General features: G+C 37.1%; 3 protein-coding genes across 8 annotated transcripts; 2 read left to right on the top strand and 1 right to left on the bottom strand.

The window, feature by feature from the left end:
* Positions 1-197: 197 nt before the first annotated feature.
* LOC103320026 (2Fe-2S ferredoxin-like superfamily protein) lies at positions 198-2,039 on the bottom strand. Its single transcript, XM_008221635.3, has 6 exons — positions 1,752-2,039; positions 1,542-1,655; positions 1,067-1,120; positions 880-942; positions 612-674; positions 198-427 (listed from the first exon to the last, which is right to left on the bottom strand). The coding sequence occupies exons 1-6, from the start codon at positions 1,932-1,934 to the stop codon at positions 392-394; spliced, it is 513 nt and encodes a 170-aa protein (XP_008219857.2). The 5' UTR covers positions 1,935-2,039; the 3' UTR covers positions 198-391.
* On the top strand, positions 1,977-5,580 carry LOC103320027 (Pentatricopeptide repeat (PPR) superfamily protein). 5 transcript variants are annotated; one of them, XM_016791380.2, is made up of 4 exons: positions 1,977-2,710; positions 3,122-4,415; positions 4,642-4,837; positions 5,119-5,580. In XM_016791380.2, exons 1-2 carry the CDS (start codon positions 2,116-2,118, stop codon positions 4,348-4,350), a joined length of 1,824 nt encoding a protein of 607 aa, XP_016646866.2. In that variant the 5' UTR covers positions 1,977-2,115; the 3' UTR covers positions 4,351-4,415; positions 4,642-4,837; positions 5,119-5,580. The 5 variants fall into 5 exon arrangements, with proteins under 5 accessions (XP_016646866.2, XP_088902786.1, XP_008219860.2 ...); XM_089046660.1 differs by having other exon boundaries at positions 4,601-4,837; XM_008221638.3 differs by having other exon boundaries at positions 3,122-4,448.
* Positions 5,581-7,713: 2,133 nt separating this feature from the next.
* TIFY8 (TIFY domain protein 8) lies at positions 7,714-12,863 on the top strand. Of its 2 annotated transcripts, XM_008221640.2 has the most exons (7): positions 7,714-8,481; positions 9,365-9,555; positions 9,662-10,113; positions 10,223-10,310; positions 11,979-12,207; positions 12,474-12,598; positions 12,698-12,863. In XM_008221640.2, exons 1-6 carry the CDS (start codon positions 8,208-8,210, stop codon positions 12,560-12,562), a joined length of 1,323 nt encoding a protein of 440 aa, XP_008219862.2. In that variant the 5' UTR covers positions 7,714-8,207; the 3' UTR covers positions 12,563-12,598; positions 12,698-12,863. The 2 variants fall into 2 exon arrangements, with proteins under 2 accessions (XP_008219862.2, XP_008219861.2); XM_008221639.2 differs by lacking the exon at positions 12,698-12,863 and having other exon boundaries at positions 12,474-12,696.
* The last annotated feature ends 4,569 nt before the right edge of the window (positions 12,864-17,432 follow it).

Genomic DNA, 17,432 nt, shown 5'->3' with positions numbered 1-17,432 from the left:
GAAAACTTGGGAATGTAACATAAGTTACCTTGAAATTAGACCAACTATGATTCGTATAAATTCTTCGCAACAATGTTGGAGATGACATAAATTCTTGGAGATGACTCGCTACAGCCATACTTACGCTAATGTAGTACAATAAATCAAGAGATGACATGTAACCAATAACCAATATGACGAGACAAATGACACTTGAATTAAACTTCGCAACAATGTTTACGTGTCATCATATTATTAGTTTGTTATATCGTGTCGTAATAGTTGCTTGTTTGTACAAAATTCTACACACAGCCCAACATAAAAATTGGAATTTTGGACAGTCGTCTCATCTAAATAAGCCTCGATACAATCTGATATGACAAATGCGGATCATAATTCACAATCTGGTCTCTTACTTTTTCCACTGGGGGATCCTCTGAACCACAACCTGCAACCCACAACAATCAGAACAATATTTGCATAACATAAGTAATCCATTCTGAATGTCTGGGTTTAAATAGCATAGGATTTTTCCTTCTTGTTTTGAAGTCAAATCAAGATTAAAAAAAAATATATTTTGAAAATACTTTGCACGTACGAATAAAAAATAAAAGGAGAGTGGTGAGAAGTACCTTCCCAGAATTTTCCTTATTTCCAACTATAGTTTGACAAGCAAGTCTCCAAGATTCGGGTTTCTGTATGTTGTTTTACCCAATGTAAAAATAAATAATAAAATAAAATAAATTAGAAATTTACTTCAAATGAGAAATTAACAAGGGTTTTTGAGACCCACATTTACAGAAGAAAAAAAAGGAGATTGGTTTATCAAGATAGTGTAGTGTTTTTCAAGGAGAGAGAGAGAGAGAGAGAGAGAGAGAGAGAGAGAGAGAGAGAGCTTGCCTTCTTCAAATACTTGAGTTCAGTATTTGTTCTTTCATTCAAAAGGTCCTTCCCATCAATAATCTGCACACGCACACACACACACACAAAAACAAGGAAATTAGCTGAGGCCTTCCATCTTCCACAAGTTTCAACTCAAGAAACTAGGGAAGACACAATATAATATGAATGTTGAGAATATTCATACCTCTACTATACAAGTCCCACAGCTTCCTCCACCTCCACAGTTCATCAGTTTCCCCTACAATTAAAATTGCAACACCTTTTTCAATCACTTGTATTTCACATATTTGCTTATTATTCTGAAATTCTATGTAATTATGCTAGACCTCAGCCCCATAAGGTGTGTCATGTAAGAGTAGTTCGGTTCACACATTGTATACAGGGAAGGGAATCGAATTCGAGTGCAAGAGGAACGACACATTGCCTTAATCAACTAGTCTAACTCACATCTTCTATTATAACGGTGTGATTTATTTGTTTATTTTAATTTTGGGTTTGAATGTGCATTGCTGCAATAGGCCCCATAGTTATTGGGCTGTGATGCCCAATTACAATTTACAGAGACGGCGCACGTTAGAAGCTGTGGCAGGAAATAACTAAATTACGCGGGATGCAATGTGAGGTAGTTAGTTAGCATGGAAGAGTGAGAGAGCACTCACATACGTGGCGTAGAGCTCGATCTTGTTATCCGACATGACATCCCTCAGCAACTTCTCTCCACTAATCGCCTTCGCGCTCTCCACCGGATACGACCCGTCGTTCCCGGGCTTCGGCTAACCCAACCACCAAACCAATCACAAAACTTCAGACAAATATCTAGTAATTACATAATTTTACACTAAAATAAATAAATAAATAAAACTGCATACCCCTATGAATTCGAGCTCGATTTCGGGCTTTCCGGGCTGAGCTGGAGACATTTCTGCCGAAATACCGGCGAAAGAGACCGAAACGGACTTCCTTCTGGGGAGATTTTGGTATTCTCGGGTCCCGGCGCCGGAGAGTTGCTCTGGCCGGAACGACACGGCGTTTGTGAATTGCATGCAAGCCATGTTGGATTTGGTGTGTGCTTCTCTCACTCACACACACTCCATTTCGTTTCGTTTTAAATAGGCAAAAATAGGAAAAACGAAGTTGAGAGAGGGGTATAGTGGTAATTTTAACTGTACTGAAACTAACAAGTTTGGAGCTCAGTGACAGTGAGTCTCTCAGCCTCGGAGCCCACTGATCGTTATGCCCTCTCACAAAACCCTCCATTTTCTGTCTCTGGCGCTCCTCCTCTTCAAACCAAACCCTAACCCTAACCTTCGTGCTCTCTCTTTGCGATTCTTCTCCGACCAGTCATGGCTGTCCGTACGAGGCAACCCCATCATCAAGTGGCCCTCGCCGCCCGACGTACCCTGCTCTCTCCCGCACCCAAACCCCGCCCCAAACCCTAACCCTAATATCTCCGGCCCCAATTTTTCACAAAATGACTTCTTTACCATTGCTAACCTGCTCGCCGACCCTAGCATTTCCCCCGGTTCATCGCTCCAGAGCGCATTGGACCGGACCGGAATCGAGCCGGGTCCGTGTCTGTTACAGGCTGTGTTCGACCACTTCGATTCGTCTCCCAAATTGCTTCACACGCTGTTTCTTTGGGCACAAAAGCGGCCGGGGTTTCGATCCTCTGCGACTCTCTTCGGCTGCATGATCAATGTGCTTGCTAAGTCGAGGGAGTTCGAGTCGGCGTGGTCTCTGATTCTTAATCGGATCGGTGGAGATGAGGAGCCTGGTTTGGTTTCTGTAGATACGTTTGTGATCATGATCAGACGGTATTCCCGCGCAGGTATATTGCTATTTGATTGTAATAATGTACTTAATTGAAGATACAATTTTAATTTTTAGTTTAATTATTGAGTTTTCAAGTTCAATTGGGCATCTTGGATTTTTGATACATGTAGTGTAGGCCTAGTTTATGGTTCTCAAATCGATTGAATTTGATAAATGGTTAGTTAGAGTTGCGAGTTTACACGTTGGTAATCTCTGCATAACTTTGGCCCTGCACAATTTGAAGAAAAGTTCTGAGCTTGCGTGTACAACTTAGTTGGGGTTGCCTAAAGTTGCTTGTATTCTGAAATTATATTTGGGTTTTATGGATTAGGAGGCTTGCATATGCGTTTGTGTTAGACCTGTTTTTGGTATTGATTCACTACTTTTAAATCCATCATCCTTTCCGGTGGTGGTACATTTTATGCAGGTATGTCCCAATCGGCAATCCGGACTTTTGAATTTGCAAGTAATTTAGACTTATTTCTTAATTCAGAGTCAGAAATGAGTTTGTTTGAAGTTTTGTTGGATTCCTTTTGTAAGGAAGGCCTTGTTAGGGTGGCTTCAGAGTACTTTGATATGAAAAGAAAGTTGCATCCAGATTGGATTCCATCAGTTCGGGTTTATAATATACTGTTGAATGGATGGTTTCGATCAAGGAAGCTGAAACGGGCAGAGCGGCTTTGGGTGGAGATGAAGAGGGATAATGTGAAACCTAGTGTTGTAACATATGGTACACTGGTTGAAGGATATTGTCGGATGCGTCGTGCTGAAACTGCAATTGAATTGGTGAGTGAGATGAGGAGTGAAGGAATTGAGCCCAATGCAATTGTGTATAATCCAATAATTGATGCATTGGGGGAAGCTGGGAAGTTCAAGGAGGCATTGGGGATGATGGAGCACTTTTTGATCCTCGAATCAGGCCCTACTATTTCAACATACAATTCACTGGTAAAGGGCTTTTGCAAGGCTGGAGATCTTGTAGGGGCTAGTAAGATCCTTAAGATGATGATAAGTAGGGGTTGTGTCCCTACTCCAACAACCTATAACTATTTCTTTAGGTACTTTTCAAAGTTCGGGAAAATTGAGGAGGGAATGAACCTTTATACCAAAATGATTGAATCTGGGTATACCCCGGATCGGCTTACTTTCCATCTTTTGTTGAAGATGTTGTGTGACGAGGGGAGATTGGATTTGGCAGTTCAAGTAAGCAAGGAAATGAGATCTAGGGGATTGGATATGGATTTAGCTACAAGCACCATGTTGATTCATTTGCTTTGCAATATGCATAAATTCAAAGAGGCTTTTGCAGAGTTTGAGGACATGATACGGAGGGGTTTAGTTCCTCAGTATCTTACTTTTCAGAGAATGAATGACAAGTTAAGGAAACAAGGAATGACTGAGATGGCGCATAAGCTGTGCAACATGATGTCTTCCGTTCCTCATTCAACAAATTTGCCAAACACATATGTCAGAGAAAGAGATGCATCTCATGCAAGGAGAAAATCTATAATCCGGAAGGCTGAAGCAATGTCTGATTTGTTGAAAACTTGTTCAGATCCAAGAGAACTTGTCAAGTATAGAAGTTCGCCTGAGAATGTTGTATCAAGAGCAAACCAGTTGGTAGAGGATATTAAGAGAAAAGCTAACATCCAATGATATATATTTTTGCTTTGCTTGGGTAACAGGCATTAGTTTTGGATTCAGTTGGCATTCTCTGAAAGGTAGGTAAACAGGAGTTTACTGCAGGATACAGAGTAAGTTTTCCAGCAGAATAAATAAAGACTCTTTAAATTCATGTGCATTTTGTTAAAAGTTTGATATTTATATGAGATAACTACTTTTGGAGGACTTCCTTTATATGGATTCAAACTACTTGTAACGTTAGAAACTTTTTGCAATATTGTAGCTGTGCAGCATTCTGAATCCTGATGGACGTCTATTATGCAGTCAAGTGGTTTGGATGCAGGTTCATTGCACATACAAACTGCATTGTGGTGGTACAAGTAAAGAGAGACTATGAAAGAGACTATGAGACATAACTGGATGCACGTCTGGACTTTGGAGTCTTTGGGGCCCTGAAGGATGGTGAAGTCAGTGTCCTTTGTAAATAGACGGCAGTGGACCATTGAAACAGGAACGCATGGTATGTACAATTTCCAACTATTGACCTTTTAATCAAGAGCACATGAAGCTTCCTGTTTTAAAAAACAATCCGTTAATTTGATTTGCCGCATTCAAGTCAAATTGGTTTAGTTTCTTATGCTGCTGACCCTTGATCAAGAAATATGTTATTGTTGACACAATATTAAATATGTTATTTTCAACTTGCAGTGTTTTAACTTAACTCGAAGCATTGGGACACATGACATATAACATTATGATATTACTTCTTCTGAGGTCTTTTTTTGGTTGTCTTTGAATCAGGCTCGCTGGATGCCCTGTCTTTGCATGTGGACTTGTGCATTTGGAATTTGTCGAAGGTCTGCAAATACACACATTAACATAATAACATGGGTTGAAGAGAAGTCTTCGCATATTTTTTTGATCGCAAGTGCAAAAGATGCAAAAGAGAAAGAACCATCAAAACGTAGCTACCAGCCGTTCTATTTTTGTGTGGGAGTGTTGTATTACTAGCAGCTTTTTTATCATATATTTTTATCCTGGGTCAAAGCTTTTTTTAGCATTTAAGTTTTGGTCTTTAGAGGGATGGAGGACAATGGACATGTTAGAGATATAGTCCAATCCCCACGGAAGTTTCCGTCAAGTTGGAATGAGCTTCACAGTATTTTTGCACTTATTTTCGATTGTGCTAGTCAATCATGCATGATGAGACTTGTATGGACAACTGGATATATGTGATGCCAGAGGGCCAATTGACAGACAAAAGCCTAAAAGAGATTTCATTTGGATTGTCAAGGGATTTGAGAAAATCCCAAGATCTATACTTGTCGAGTAAAATAAAATGAGAAGGTATAATCGCTTGAGCTACAAACACTATTTTAGGCCTCATTCGGTTCATAGGAAAGGATGTTTAGGAATGAGAAATCAATTGTTTTTTCATATTTAATAAGTTCAAACATAGAAAATGGTTACCTGACACATGAGAAAGTAGAGGGAAAAGTGAGGTCCTCTTCTCAACTTAGGTTCTGTTTTCCCCCATCATTTGAAAGTTTGGGAAAATGAGCCAACATTAAGTGCATATTTTTTTTGATCATTTTGTTCCCGTTAACAATTTAGAATTACAATATATCATTAAATGCATTCTTTTTTTATTTGATTTAACATGAGTATAATTGGAAAATTAAACAAACTTTGTTTTCCATTCCTACTCAAAATAAACATGGGAAATGAAATAAAGTGACATCTTCTGGTTACGTTCCTGGCATTACCAAACGTGGAAAAAGAATATTTCATTTCTCATCCTTTGAAAAATGACATGAGAATTGATTTCTCTTTAAATAAGTTCCGTGAATCAAACTGGACCTTAGAATGTCGATAACGGCTCTCTTGAAGATGTCATTCCCTCCTACTAGTAAAAGAAATTACATATGTCAATGTAGAAGCACAGTTATATTTCTGTGCTTAGCTTGTGAAAATCTCTGTCTAGGATGGAAGGCAAGGAGATGTGTGGGAATCTTTGTGTCAACTCACCACCACTGCATCCAAGACAAGTATAGTCGAAAAAAGAGGAATTATTACTTACAGGAGCCTTATTAGGTAGAAAAACTCTCATCAACATGGATAACACTTTTTGCAATGAAACATAAAATAACTTTTCACGTATCATTGTATTATTAGCCGAATAACAAAACAGTGTTATCCTCGTTCTCCGTTATATGTAAGTTTATTTCGCTTACTGGGCACAACAACTAGCTAGCACTTGCCACAAAGAACTCAGAGAGAGAGAGAGAGAGAGAGAGAGAGAGAGAGAGAGAGAGTTTAATAAGGAAAAAAAAAGGTGTTTATTTATTATAATTATGGTTAATTTCAATTCAATGATGAATGTTTGAGTGAGAGTGAGTTGAGTTGGGCAAACGAGGTAGGGTTGGGTTGGGGGTGGAGGTCTTCGCACGATGCCCCAAGTCGGAAAACGACGGCATCGGGCTTTGGTGGTGGTTTGCAGTCAACAAAAGTACTTGAGAAGTTAAGAAGTTGAGAGAGAGAGAGAGAGAGAATCTGTGCTTCAATATTCTTCCCCCACTCGTCGGTTTTTAGCTTCCACCACATCAATTCCCACTCTTCACTCATTTTTCTCTTTTTATAATAATAATAATAATAATCGAAATCGAAATTAAAATCAAGTGTATTGTAGGCAACAAAGTGAGCACATATTACACTTCATGGTAGTAACGCCACATTGCATAACATTTTTTTTCCATTGAAATCTCTTGTCTATAACATGACTTATATGGAGTGCTTTTATCATATGATTTTCACTTTTATGCTTAATATATGCACAAGATGGATGTGAATGATATATACATGATGAACCCATTTTTATGGGTGCAAAGGTTTTGTATGCAAAGTAAGAACAAAAAAAATAGACAAGGTTAGAACCGAAGAAATTCTAAATACATTCTAATCCTTAACATGCCTTAGACTATCACAAGGAAAACTCATACATCTCAATTCCTTATTGGTACAATTTTTAATGGTAAATACTAAGTTAGTGAGTAACAATTCAAATTATCATATGAAAATCTCACTCTACATCCTATTAATTGCATCGGACTCAAATTAGATTCGAATCAAAATTTAACCATCGATAATTATAACTAATTTGATACTCATTCTTTTAGATATGGATAACATGCATCTAGCTTTCAAATTTATAAACACATGAAAAGAAAAAAAAAAGGAAAAAAAAAAAAGACAGGCTTGTTTTTTAGATTATTTTTTAATAAAGAAAGAAGATATCCGATAACATAATTATGAAGAAAAAAAACACACAAAGGGATTTTTTATTAAGAAAAATAGCAAGGAAAAAGGATTTTTTTAACCCTATGAAAAAGCAGGCACTGGCAGTGAGCCACGTTAGTGCATAAACACAGAGACACAAAACCCCTCTTCGTACGCTATCTTTCTCCCCATTGCTTCTTTCTTTTGCTCTCCCAATGCAAAAACAACAAAAATAATTGCCAGAAAAAAACACACAAACACACACCTCCCAACCCCAACATATATTCTCACACAACCAAACAACCCAACCCCCACACTCAGAGACACAGCATTTTTAAGCAAACAGAGAGAAGAGAGAGAGGAAAAACTCAGAAAAGCCCAAGCACAAGTCACAAACATTTGCGCAAGAACCTTTTTCTTTTTAATGCTCTCTCTCTCTCTCCCTCCCTCGGTCTCTGCTCATAAAGACCCCTGATTCTCTCTTTTTCTTTTTCATTTTCTTTTCTCTTTTCTGAAAATCGTGCTCTCTTTTTATGCTCTTTACACAAACACAATCACACTCTGTCTCCAGCTAGCAAATAAGCTTTGCAGAGTGGTATGGCTATGGGGATGAAATGGCTGTACTGATAATGGCTCAGCAAGGCGTGCCCAACAATGCCACTACTAACAGCAGTAGCCAGCAGCAGAAACAGAAGCAAGAAGAGCAGCTATTGAAGCCCATCTTTCATGACTTTCTGGGCATGAAGCCTGGTGATTCCCCTGTCGTTTTGGCCCCCAAAGCCTCTGATTGTAGGCTCTCTGAGGTCTCACCCTCAGCTTCTGCTTCACTTGGGGCTTCTTCGGGTTGTGGCCGTGGGCCCATCTCTACCACCTCTGATCTGGGTTCTGGTCAGTCACTCCCCATTTTGTTGAAAAACTGTTTCTTTTTCCCCCCTGTGATTTTATTTTTGTTCATATATGTAAAAGAAAAAAAACCCAGACCTTATCTCATTTTGTTTTCCTTAAATATAGTTGCTTTTATATGTTTATTTAATCAGCTAAATAAGTTTTTACCTTCACTAATTTTTATTTTTGGAGGAGGGGAGGGAGGGGGCTCTTTTGTTTCGGATGGCTTTGATATATTCATGGGGGGTTAGGAACTTTCTCGTGTGAGTGAGTAATGAGTGTGGACATGCAAAATAAGAAAGATAGGGGTTGGTTTCTAACATGGATTAGTTAGTGAAGTCAGTAAGGAGTTTGGTTGCTGTTGTATGCTTTTGATTTGTTAAGCCTTCTTTTTAAGGATAGGTTGAATCAAGGGCAAGCTGTTCACTTACTTTTCCTCTTCCCTTTTGGGCTCTCTTTATCTTTTGTAAGCATATTGCCGGAGCATTTGGAATTAGTTTTGCAAAAAATGATGCTTAAATGTTTTTATCCATGTATTGTCATTTTGCTATGTGGTGGGTTTTTGTTTTTGTTTTTTATGTTACCAATTGGGCAATGAAGAAAGTTGAGAGTGCTTGTCAAAAATTTATCATTACAAATAAAGTGAGACTTAATTAAGTGTAAGCACCTCATTCTGATGAACAATTTTTTTTTTTCATGACATGTTTCTGTTATATTGTTAGCCTTTTTTGCCCGTGTATGAACATTTACTACCAATCTTGAAACTTATCTGTTACGATTGTATTACTGAAATTTCGACACCTGAAGTGCTTATCCCTTCTGATTTAGGATTCTGTATATTTACATTTGAGTTTGATTCATTGTCTTGTGCCATTAAATTTTGTAGAAAGACAAGCTGGAAATCATCTTGAGGGTGTTCCATTCTATGGTCCGAGGAGTGATATTTCTGGGCCTGAGATAAGTAACAGGTTACTAGGAAGTAAGAGGAGTAATTCAGACTCCACTTTTAAGGGCTCATCCAGAGATGGGGTCCCTCATACCGGTCCTGACTCCCTTGAGAGCTCGCATTTGATGAAGGTATGAGATTGACATCATGCAATATTCTTATTCTATTCTTGCATATGGGAAAAAGCCCCGTCTATGGTTTCTTCATCTGATGCTTTTTAGTTATCCTGAAATTCAGATGCTTCGAAATGGACCAGGGGGAGAGCGACCTAGAAGGTCCAATGATGATGAAGCAGTCTTTGCTACACAGCCACTGAGGCCAACTTCTGCCTCACACATTTTTCAGCCTCCACTTGGTGGTAGAGTTGATACCAATATTTCCAAATGGGACAGATCTACTCCCATGAATCTGGGTGCTGCAGTACAGTACCCTCCACGAGGAGGTCATTTCGTACCCTTTGTGCATCAATTACCTTCAAACAGATTTAGGGATGCCAATGCCAATCCAGCTAATATCTCTCAATCAGCTGCTGATGAGGGATCTAGAACTGGAATCAAAGGCCCGGGAATTTTGAGTTCCATTAATGCCAGCAGTAGTGCTCCTGAAAGAAACTCTTCTGGGGTGCTGCCTAGTGGCAGCAGGCAGAAATCTGGGACTAATATTTTAGAGCCAGAACCTTCTACTCCTAGGTAAACCTAATTATACAATATAGAGGACATTCTGCTCTGTTGCATTTGTTTGCTTTCATTGAAGTAAAAGGACATTTGATGCCATATCTTTTTTCTGTTGTCATGGCAGTCGACATGGATATACATCTGCTGGTCGGCAGATGACCATATTCTATGGCGGTCAAGCTCACGTCTTCGATGATGTCCATCCGAACAAGGTTTGCTTTCTTACTGTTTGATTCTAGTAGAGACAGCTCCCTTGGTTAATGAGTTTATATGCATGGACAGAAAATATAAGTGAAGATTATCTGTAAAGAATATATACCATTGATATCAACATTGTCTAACTCATTTAATTGTTGCATACTGATAAACAAACTTGGTACTGTCTGTAGAATTTCAGAATTAGTGTGATCTGATCTTAACTTATAGGTTTAGGAAAATTTTATAGAGAATGCTGTTTTTGCCTTGTAAGTTGTTTTCTAGCCATTACACTTTCTTGATATTATCTTAAGCTTAACTTTTTAGATGTCCGTATTTAGTTGTTAGTAAATAAAAGAGCAGATTTTAGTTTATTTAGGATTCCTAGCTAGGTGAAGCAAGGCACTGTTTGAAGATTTTTGGGAGTTGATTGTTCACCTTTTTTTAAGGAACATTCCAGATTTTTTAATTAAAATTATTTGTAATTCTGAAAAAAAAAGAAAAGGGGAAGTTGCTTTCTCTGTCAGTTAGTTGTGAGGGAATGACAAGTTAATAACTAGAAGTCCCTAAAATTGGCGTGAAGAGGATTTTCAAGGCTATAAAAGACAAAAATTTATCTGCTCTTTGGCTCTCAGCCGGTGGTGTTGTTTGTATTTCTTTCGCATTGGTGCTTGTTTCTGCTGTTGTTGTTGTTGTCAGGTTTGCTACTGCTTTAATTCTTGTGTGTTGTTTGGATTAATGGTCCTTATATTGAGTGATGTGGAAAGTCAAACAATCGTTGCTTATATCGTTGTTGGCAATACAAGTGTGACATGGTTTTAAATTCCCTGTTATTATGTTAGACACGTAACACTTGCTGGTTAAGTTTTGTACACTTAATTATTAAGTTATGAGGTAGGTAGGTAGGTGTAACAAAGAATTAGTATATCATAGTGAATCTCCTATAAAAATTCACGTTTGGTGTGAGGAACTTCATTTGTACATCATTTTCATTTTGTGCGGGGAGGTTCTTCAGTTTCTGTATACTCATTCTCGTGGTGGGCAGCTGGTATTTTTCACTTGAAATATGCAGCAGTGGTTTTCTTGTACAGATCAATTATGAAGTCCTTTTGGCTTCCATTTTACGTTGTGAGGTGTTAGTGTTTCCCCTTTAATTGTCTTTTGTGGGGATCCATATGTGAGATATTAAGAAATATTAAGGAAAGGGAGGGATTGTTCTACGTTGGTCTGACTGAAGACTCATATGCTTATTGGGGATGTTCTACATTGGTTTGACTGAAGATTCATAGGCTTAAGTCTTCTGAAGTCTAGCGTTGTTCAACTCACGTTATCTAGTCTCTCATCTACTCATGTATGCCACATCAAGCCATGGGTGATGTAGTCTCTCTAGACCCTGTCATCCTATTAGAACTATTGTCTACTAATCCTTAAAGAGGAAAATAGCATGGACTTAAATTTGTTCTTGTAGAGGTAAATTGAGAATCATGAATGTTTCTTTGTGGTTGATGTTTGGAGAACAGGACTTAACGCATTGCACCCTCTCTCTTTATTTTCCTCTCTTAGTGCTCCACTTTTCTTCACCAATCTTGTCTATCAGCAACATAGTATGAATTCAAACATGTTTTCCCTCTCCTGACTGTTAACTACATATACATGACATTTTCGTGACCACTGTACTTTTTCAGGCTGACGTTATAATGGCCTTAGCTGGATCAAATGGAGGATCTTGGTCGACAACATACTCACTAAAACCCACTGGGAGGCCGGGCAGTGAAAATCACATGCCTAGTGGAGAGGTTGAAGCTGGTACTGCAAGTAACATAGCATTGTTGCGAGAATACCGTGGTAGGTTATGCATTCCTGGAAATTCTAGTCAAGCAGTGGGTTTTGCTGATCGAGTATTGACACCGGCAGGTGATCTTCTAACTTAATCTTCTGGTGTGTATTGTGATAGTTTTCATTATATCTAGGGATGTTTACACATAGAGATCGGTGAGAACAATTCCCCACATCCCAGGTTTAAGGATAGGTATTCATGACATGACCCACAAACATGATATTCGAATTTGGTTCAGATAAATTAATCAAAGTAAATGTGTTATTTGATAATAAAAAATTTCACTGATTTTGTATTGTGTGATTATTGGTATTGTTATTTACTGCTGGATGCTTGATTGTAGGTGGCCATCAAGGCAGCAATTTAGCCAAAGATACGAGAAACACAATTCAAGCTGCAGAACCCAGTTCTAAAGAGAAAAATGATCCTTGATGTTAGAGAGTTTTCATGTTTTGAATCTAGGATACAGTAAACCTTTCACCCTTGTAGTTTGATTGGTATTTCAATTTGGTCGCAACTTTTCCAATTGAACAACATTAATCCTAAAATTTTGAATTTGTGTTGAAGCCTTCGGTTGAGCGACACCCCGCCACCCACGCCACCAATGCCGGTGATAACAGAGCTTCTCCCCTCGACCAAGAACTTGACTTCCTTGTCCCTGTGACATGGTTAAATTAATTGTTGCAAGTGAAGCCTGCGAATTTCCCTCCAATAGAATGCTCAGATTGAAAGTGATTTTGATTGGCAAAGAGCAAGTATTCTAAAAATTCTAAACCCAAAGTAAGTCAACTTGGTTTCATGCAATGCAGGAAACAAAATCTACCAAAACATAATTTTCAGATTTTAGCTCGATTGTAATGACAAAAGGCAGAGGTAAGCTTGGGAATGCTTAAGCACATGCAATGCCTATGGGATAAAAGTGCTTTTTAACGGCCAGTCTTAAAATTTTGAGAGCCTTGTGCAAAATTTAAATTGAGACCCTCAAAATCTAATATGAAAATAGTAAAAATAATAATTTTCCATAGCTTAATGTCATAAAACAATTTTTTTATATAACTAAAATTCATCATCGACAATGGCACAATTTTTGAGTGATCTTTATGAATTTAGGAATTAGGATATTCATGTTTTGGTGTTGAAATTCTTGAATTTGAATAAAAAACAAAAATTGTCGAAGGATTGAACAAAAGAGCCAAGGAGAGATTGATGAATGATGATGGTTGCTAAGGAGAGATTGATGAATGATGATGGTTAACTTTTTTTCCCTTTTGGTGTTGATTGGAGGAGAAAGCGTGAGGGTGTATATATATTGATGGTGAAGAGAAATGCGCTTGAAACCAAACCAGCCAAACACACGCTTGTGTCAATGTGTTGTGTGCTGAAATATATATAAAATGTTTATAATATTAATATATATATATATATATATATAATATATATAAAGTGAAACATTTTTGAGGGTACTCACAAATTAGGGGCCTGTGCGGTAACGCCACTTGTTCTACCCAAGGCCGCCCCTGCTTTTTAAGCATAACGAATCATTTTTAGTGCTTAAGTTAAAAGATCTCAAGATCAGATGAAAAGCAATTGGTATTTTTCAATGAGATCTTCTCTGTGCTGCCCCAAAAAAGAAAAAAAAAAAAGGCAAGCCTTAACAGGTGGTGATTGCGAATTTGGATTTGGCCCTTTATATTTTTCCATGATATCCTGATTGGGTCCTCAATAGTTGGCCTAATGGGCCTTTCTGACCCAATAAGCAAATATTGGCTGTATCTCCTTCTTAGCTAACTGGGTTACATACAACTCACAACGTAGAAGAGGCCCACGCTGCATTGTGATCCTTGCAGCTGGAAAGCAAGTCTTTTTTTCTTGGGTAACCTTTACGATTTTTCTTTTTTATGCACGAACTCACTTTTTTCGTCTAATCACTTTTGGTGTGGAAAATTTTGTTTTCTTTATTTTATTTTAGTTTTGCGAAAGTTAGGAAGGGAAAAGGGAAGGGAGAGGGGGTTTTTCCACTACGATAGAACTCAGTTGGCTTTTGGTGTGGACAACTTTTTACAATATCTGGTGATGATAATCAGTGATTTATCTATGAAATTTTTTTTTTGGGGGCAATAAACCACTACTGCAAAGCCACTAATAATGAAGATCAATCGACTCTTAAATGTAAGGAAACCCAATCATATAAACATATTTATGCATAAATTAGTAACACAACACATTCTACCTAGTTCCTCTATTGACGGTACAAATACAAAAAAAGAGAAGAATGAGTCTAGAGAACAAGAAGAATAACGTAAGTATGGAGTAGAGTAAGTTGCCCCCCTTGCCTATCGCCTTAATCTTCTTTGAGGCATTTTATCAAACAACTTACCCTTATTAAATACAAAACTTCATAAAAATTTGACACCTTCGTAGGTAAATAATATAATTGAGTGAGGGCAAGTGCCTTTACTAATGGATCCGCCGATAATGATAATATGGACCATAAAGAACAGTTTGTCAATAATGCATTTTCATGTTTGTAAGTTTCTTAGTAATTGCATTGCCTCGTGGGAGTCCAAAAAGTAGTACCCATTGTTATGATATTTTTACATGTAATGAACATATATGGGTCGAGGGATCTGCCTTCCATATGTACTACCAAAATTCAAATGAATCGGCTGGCAGCAATACAATGAGATTGGACTTTGTAGTTAAGAGAGAGAAAAGGGTCGTTGAAAAGTGTGGATATATGGATAATGTCCATAAATTAATGATTTCATCCCTTGAAATCGAACTTGATTATATAAAGTAATCTCTCTGCTAATCATTTGCCGCTTGACTTGAGGTATGAATAATTAGAATTCTTTTTTTTTGTGAAGTTGGAATTAATAGGACCGATTTGGCCATTTGCATAGCTCCAAAGGATGGTCAGCAATGGAGACGAACAGCAATGGGCCACCCACGACTGCACGTCTGGTTGACTCATGACTTGAAATTTTAGAGTTAACGTAAATGTCAATCATCTTGCTCCTCAAGGGTCAAGAGGAAGGCAGATTTCTCTAGTCGGTCATTAAACACACAACGTGTAGCACACAACTTCCATGCTCCTGCTAACTAAGCTACTACCTAGTGTTAATTACATCTTAATTTGTTTCGATACGAGAAGTATAGACGACATGAAGATACTGACTCCATGAACAAAAAATGCAAATTGACATGAAGATACAATATCTCGATTGATGCTTCACTACTCAAAAAAACTAAAGGCTCGTTTGAGAGTGATTCTTGATAGGCCATAATTACTTCTAGAGAGAACCACCTCTCATGTATTTTTCCATATAATCACTTTAAGTGATAAACTGATTATGATTATAAGTACATTCTATGTGATTTTCCATAAAATCACTTAAAACCACTTGAAGTGATTCTTCATAGAAATATTTTTTGGCCTATTTAGAATCACTCTCAAACGAGCCCTAAATGCCCGTTTGGCATTACTTATTTGGGGTAATAAGTAATTTTAAAAAAAAATTGAGAAGCTCAGCCCGTTCAATAAACTATGAAAAAATTACTTATTATTAAAAATTATTGTAAGAAAAAGTTATAAAAAATAGAAGCTAATAAGGTTCTTTTATTTTTTGAAGAGCCAATGTGCTTTTCGAGCAGCCAATTGAAAAAGGTGGTTCAATCTAAAAAACCTGCAGTTTTTGTAATTTGTTCAGACGCCACGTTCGATAAGAGTTGCATCATTTCCAAGTTTTTCTCTCCGTCGACAGTCACCTAAACCTTCTCTCTCCTTTTTTTTATAATTATTATTTTAAATTATATATAATAATTTAAATTTTTTTATTTATAAATATATATTTTAATATTTAAAATTTATTTTTACCAAACGATAAGAGAGATTCTCTCATTACATGTAAATCCGCACCGTTTTGAAATTCTAGCAACACGACACAGATTGCTTTTTTAATCTAACAATTACATATATATATATATATGGCTTAATTACACTAATATTTTCTGAAACTTCAGTAAAATCTTATTTTGCTCCATCAAACTCAAAATGACTCATTTTTATCTATTGACCGAAGTTTGGTGACCCACTTTGCTCATTGCCAACAACTCCATCCAAAACTCTGTTAACTTTGATGGCGTAGTAAGAGTGTTTTTGTAATTTCATACGTATGGATTATTTCTCACCAATTAAGTGGATGATGTGGAAAGTGGAGTCTAGCTCCACGTAGATAAAAATATAATTAAATATTATAATAATTAAAATGGACTTATAATTTTACATTTCCAAAATACCGGCGTGGAGAATATGAACAGAAATTTACCCACATGCTTAATTTCATGGGTTTTAGTCATTCGATTTTCAATGCCTAACGTTCTTCCAATCAAAATTCACCACTTGGATTTTTGGTGCAGATCAGATGAGGGTACAAAAGTACTTTAAAATGTTACGACTTATTTGAAGCATGCCCATCCCACGCAATGCATGTCCCTTCTTGAGTTTGAATTTTCTATTCATATTTTTCTGTTCATGTTAACTTAAAGTAATATCAAACATTATATCTTCAATAATTTTTTTTACTAAAATTTTTTAGCCGAACCTGGGCATAAATCCTCAACTAATTTTTTGTGTGTTAAAAAGTCCTCAAATAGTTAAGCACCAAATTAAAGAACACCATTCTACTATAGTGTTGCTATTTGGACCATATTTATTGACCACATTACGCCATTTCCAGTCATAGGACTAAATGTAGTCCAGGATTATAAATTTAGCCCTCTAAAATATTAATTTTTTAAAAAATAGTGTAGGTTAAATTTTTCCATTCCACAATCATACAAAGCTGTATTTTAGGGCCATTCATATTTTATTTTTTTGAGAAAAACTATGGTACAACACTTATACATATCCACAACTATGTATTGTTTAATTTAATTAAACTACTATTTAGAGACAATATTTCATATATGACACGTGTACGTTGATAAGCATTTGACAAGATTTCTGATAGGATTTTGTGTCCATGTGGCACGTCTTATCCTGAAGGAATCTTAATAATTTTCCGGATATGAGTTTCGAGTGACATGTGTCGGTCTGGGAGCAACTATCCAGATTTCCGATTAGATTTTTGTCTATGTGACACCTCTTATCTTCATCTTCAAATGTCAATAAATGGAGTGTTTTCGATTCAATATCTTACAACTTCATCTCCTTCCTTTGTAAATGGAAGGATTGATGATGCCTCTGTGTATTTTTGTGAGATGCGTTCCCAAAACCCAGTGCTTTTTTGGTTAGTACCCA

Source organism: Prunus mume, linkage group LG2 (genome assembly GCF_029339155.1).
Source record: "Prunus mume cultivar Tortuosa linkage group LG2, ASM2933915v1, whole genome shotgun sequence".
Classification (NCBI taxonomy): Eukaryota; Viridiplantae; Streptophyta; class Magnoliopsida; order Rosales; family Rosaceae; genus Prunus; species Prunus mume.
The sequence above is the reverse complement of the archived record's forward strand: the minus strand, read 5'-3'. Positions and strand labels throughout refer to the sequence as shown.

Excerpts from the sequence above, each read along its gene's own strand:
- LOC103320026 (XM_008221635.3), bottom strand. The coding sequence starts at position 1,934 with ATGGCTTGCATGCAATTCACAAACGCCGTGTCGTTCCGGCCAGAGCAA. Across the intron at positions 1,656-1,751 it reads TCGAGCTCGAATTCATAGGG|CCGAAGCCCGGGAACGACGG; the intron begins GTATGCAGTTTT and ends TGGTTGGGTTAG. Across the intron at positions 943-1,066 it reads GTGGGACTTGTATAGTAGAG|ATTATTGATGGGAAGGACCT; the intron begins GTATGAATATTC and ends GTGCGTGTGCAG.
- LOC103320027 (XM_016791380.2), top strand. The coding sequence starts at position 2,116 with ATGCCCTCTCACAAAACCCTCCATTTTCTGTCTCTGGCGCTCCTCCTC. Across the intron at positions 2,711-3,121 it reads CAGACGGTATTCCCGCGCAG|GTATGTCCCAATCGGCAATC; the intron begins GTATATTGCTAT and ends CATTTTATGCAG.
- TIFY8 (XM_008221640.2), top strand. The coding sequence starts at position 8,208 with ATGGCTGTACTGATAATGGCTCAGCAAGGCGTGCCCAACAATGCCACT. Across the intron at positions 8,482-9,364 it reads CACCTCTGATCTGGGTTCTG|AAAGACAAGCTGGAAATCAT; the intron begins GTCAGTCACTCC and ends TAAATTTTGTAG. Across the intron at positions 9,556-9,661 it reads AGAGCTCGCATTTGATGAAG|ATGCTTCGAAATGGACCAGG; the intron begins GTATGAGATTGA and ends CCTGAAATTCAG.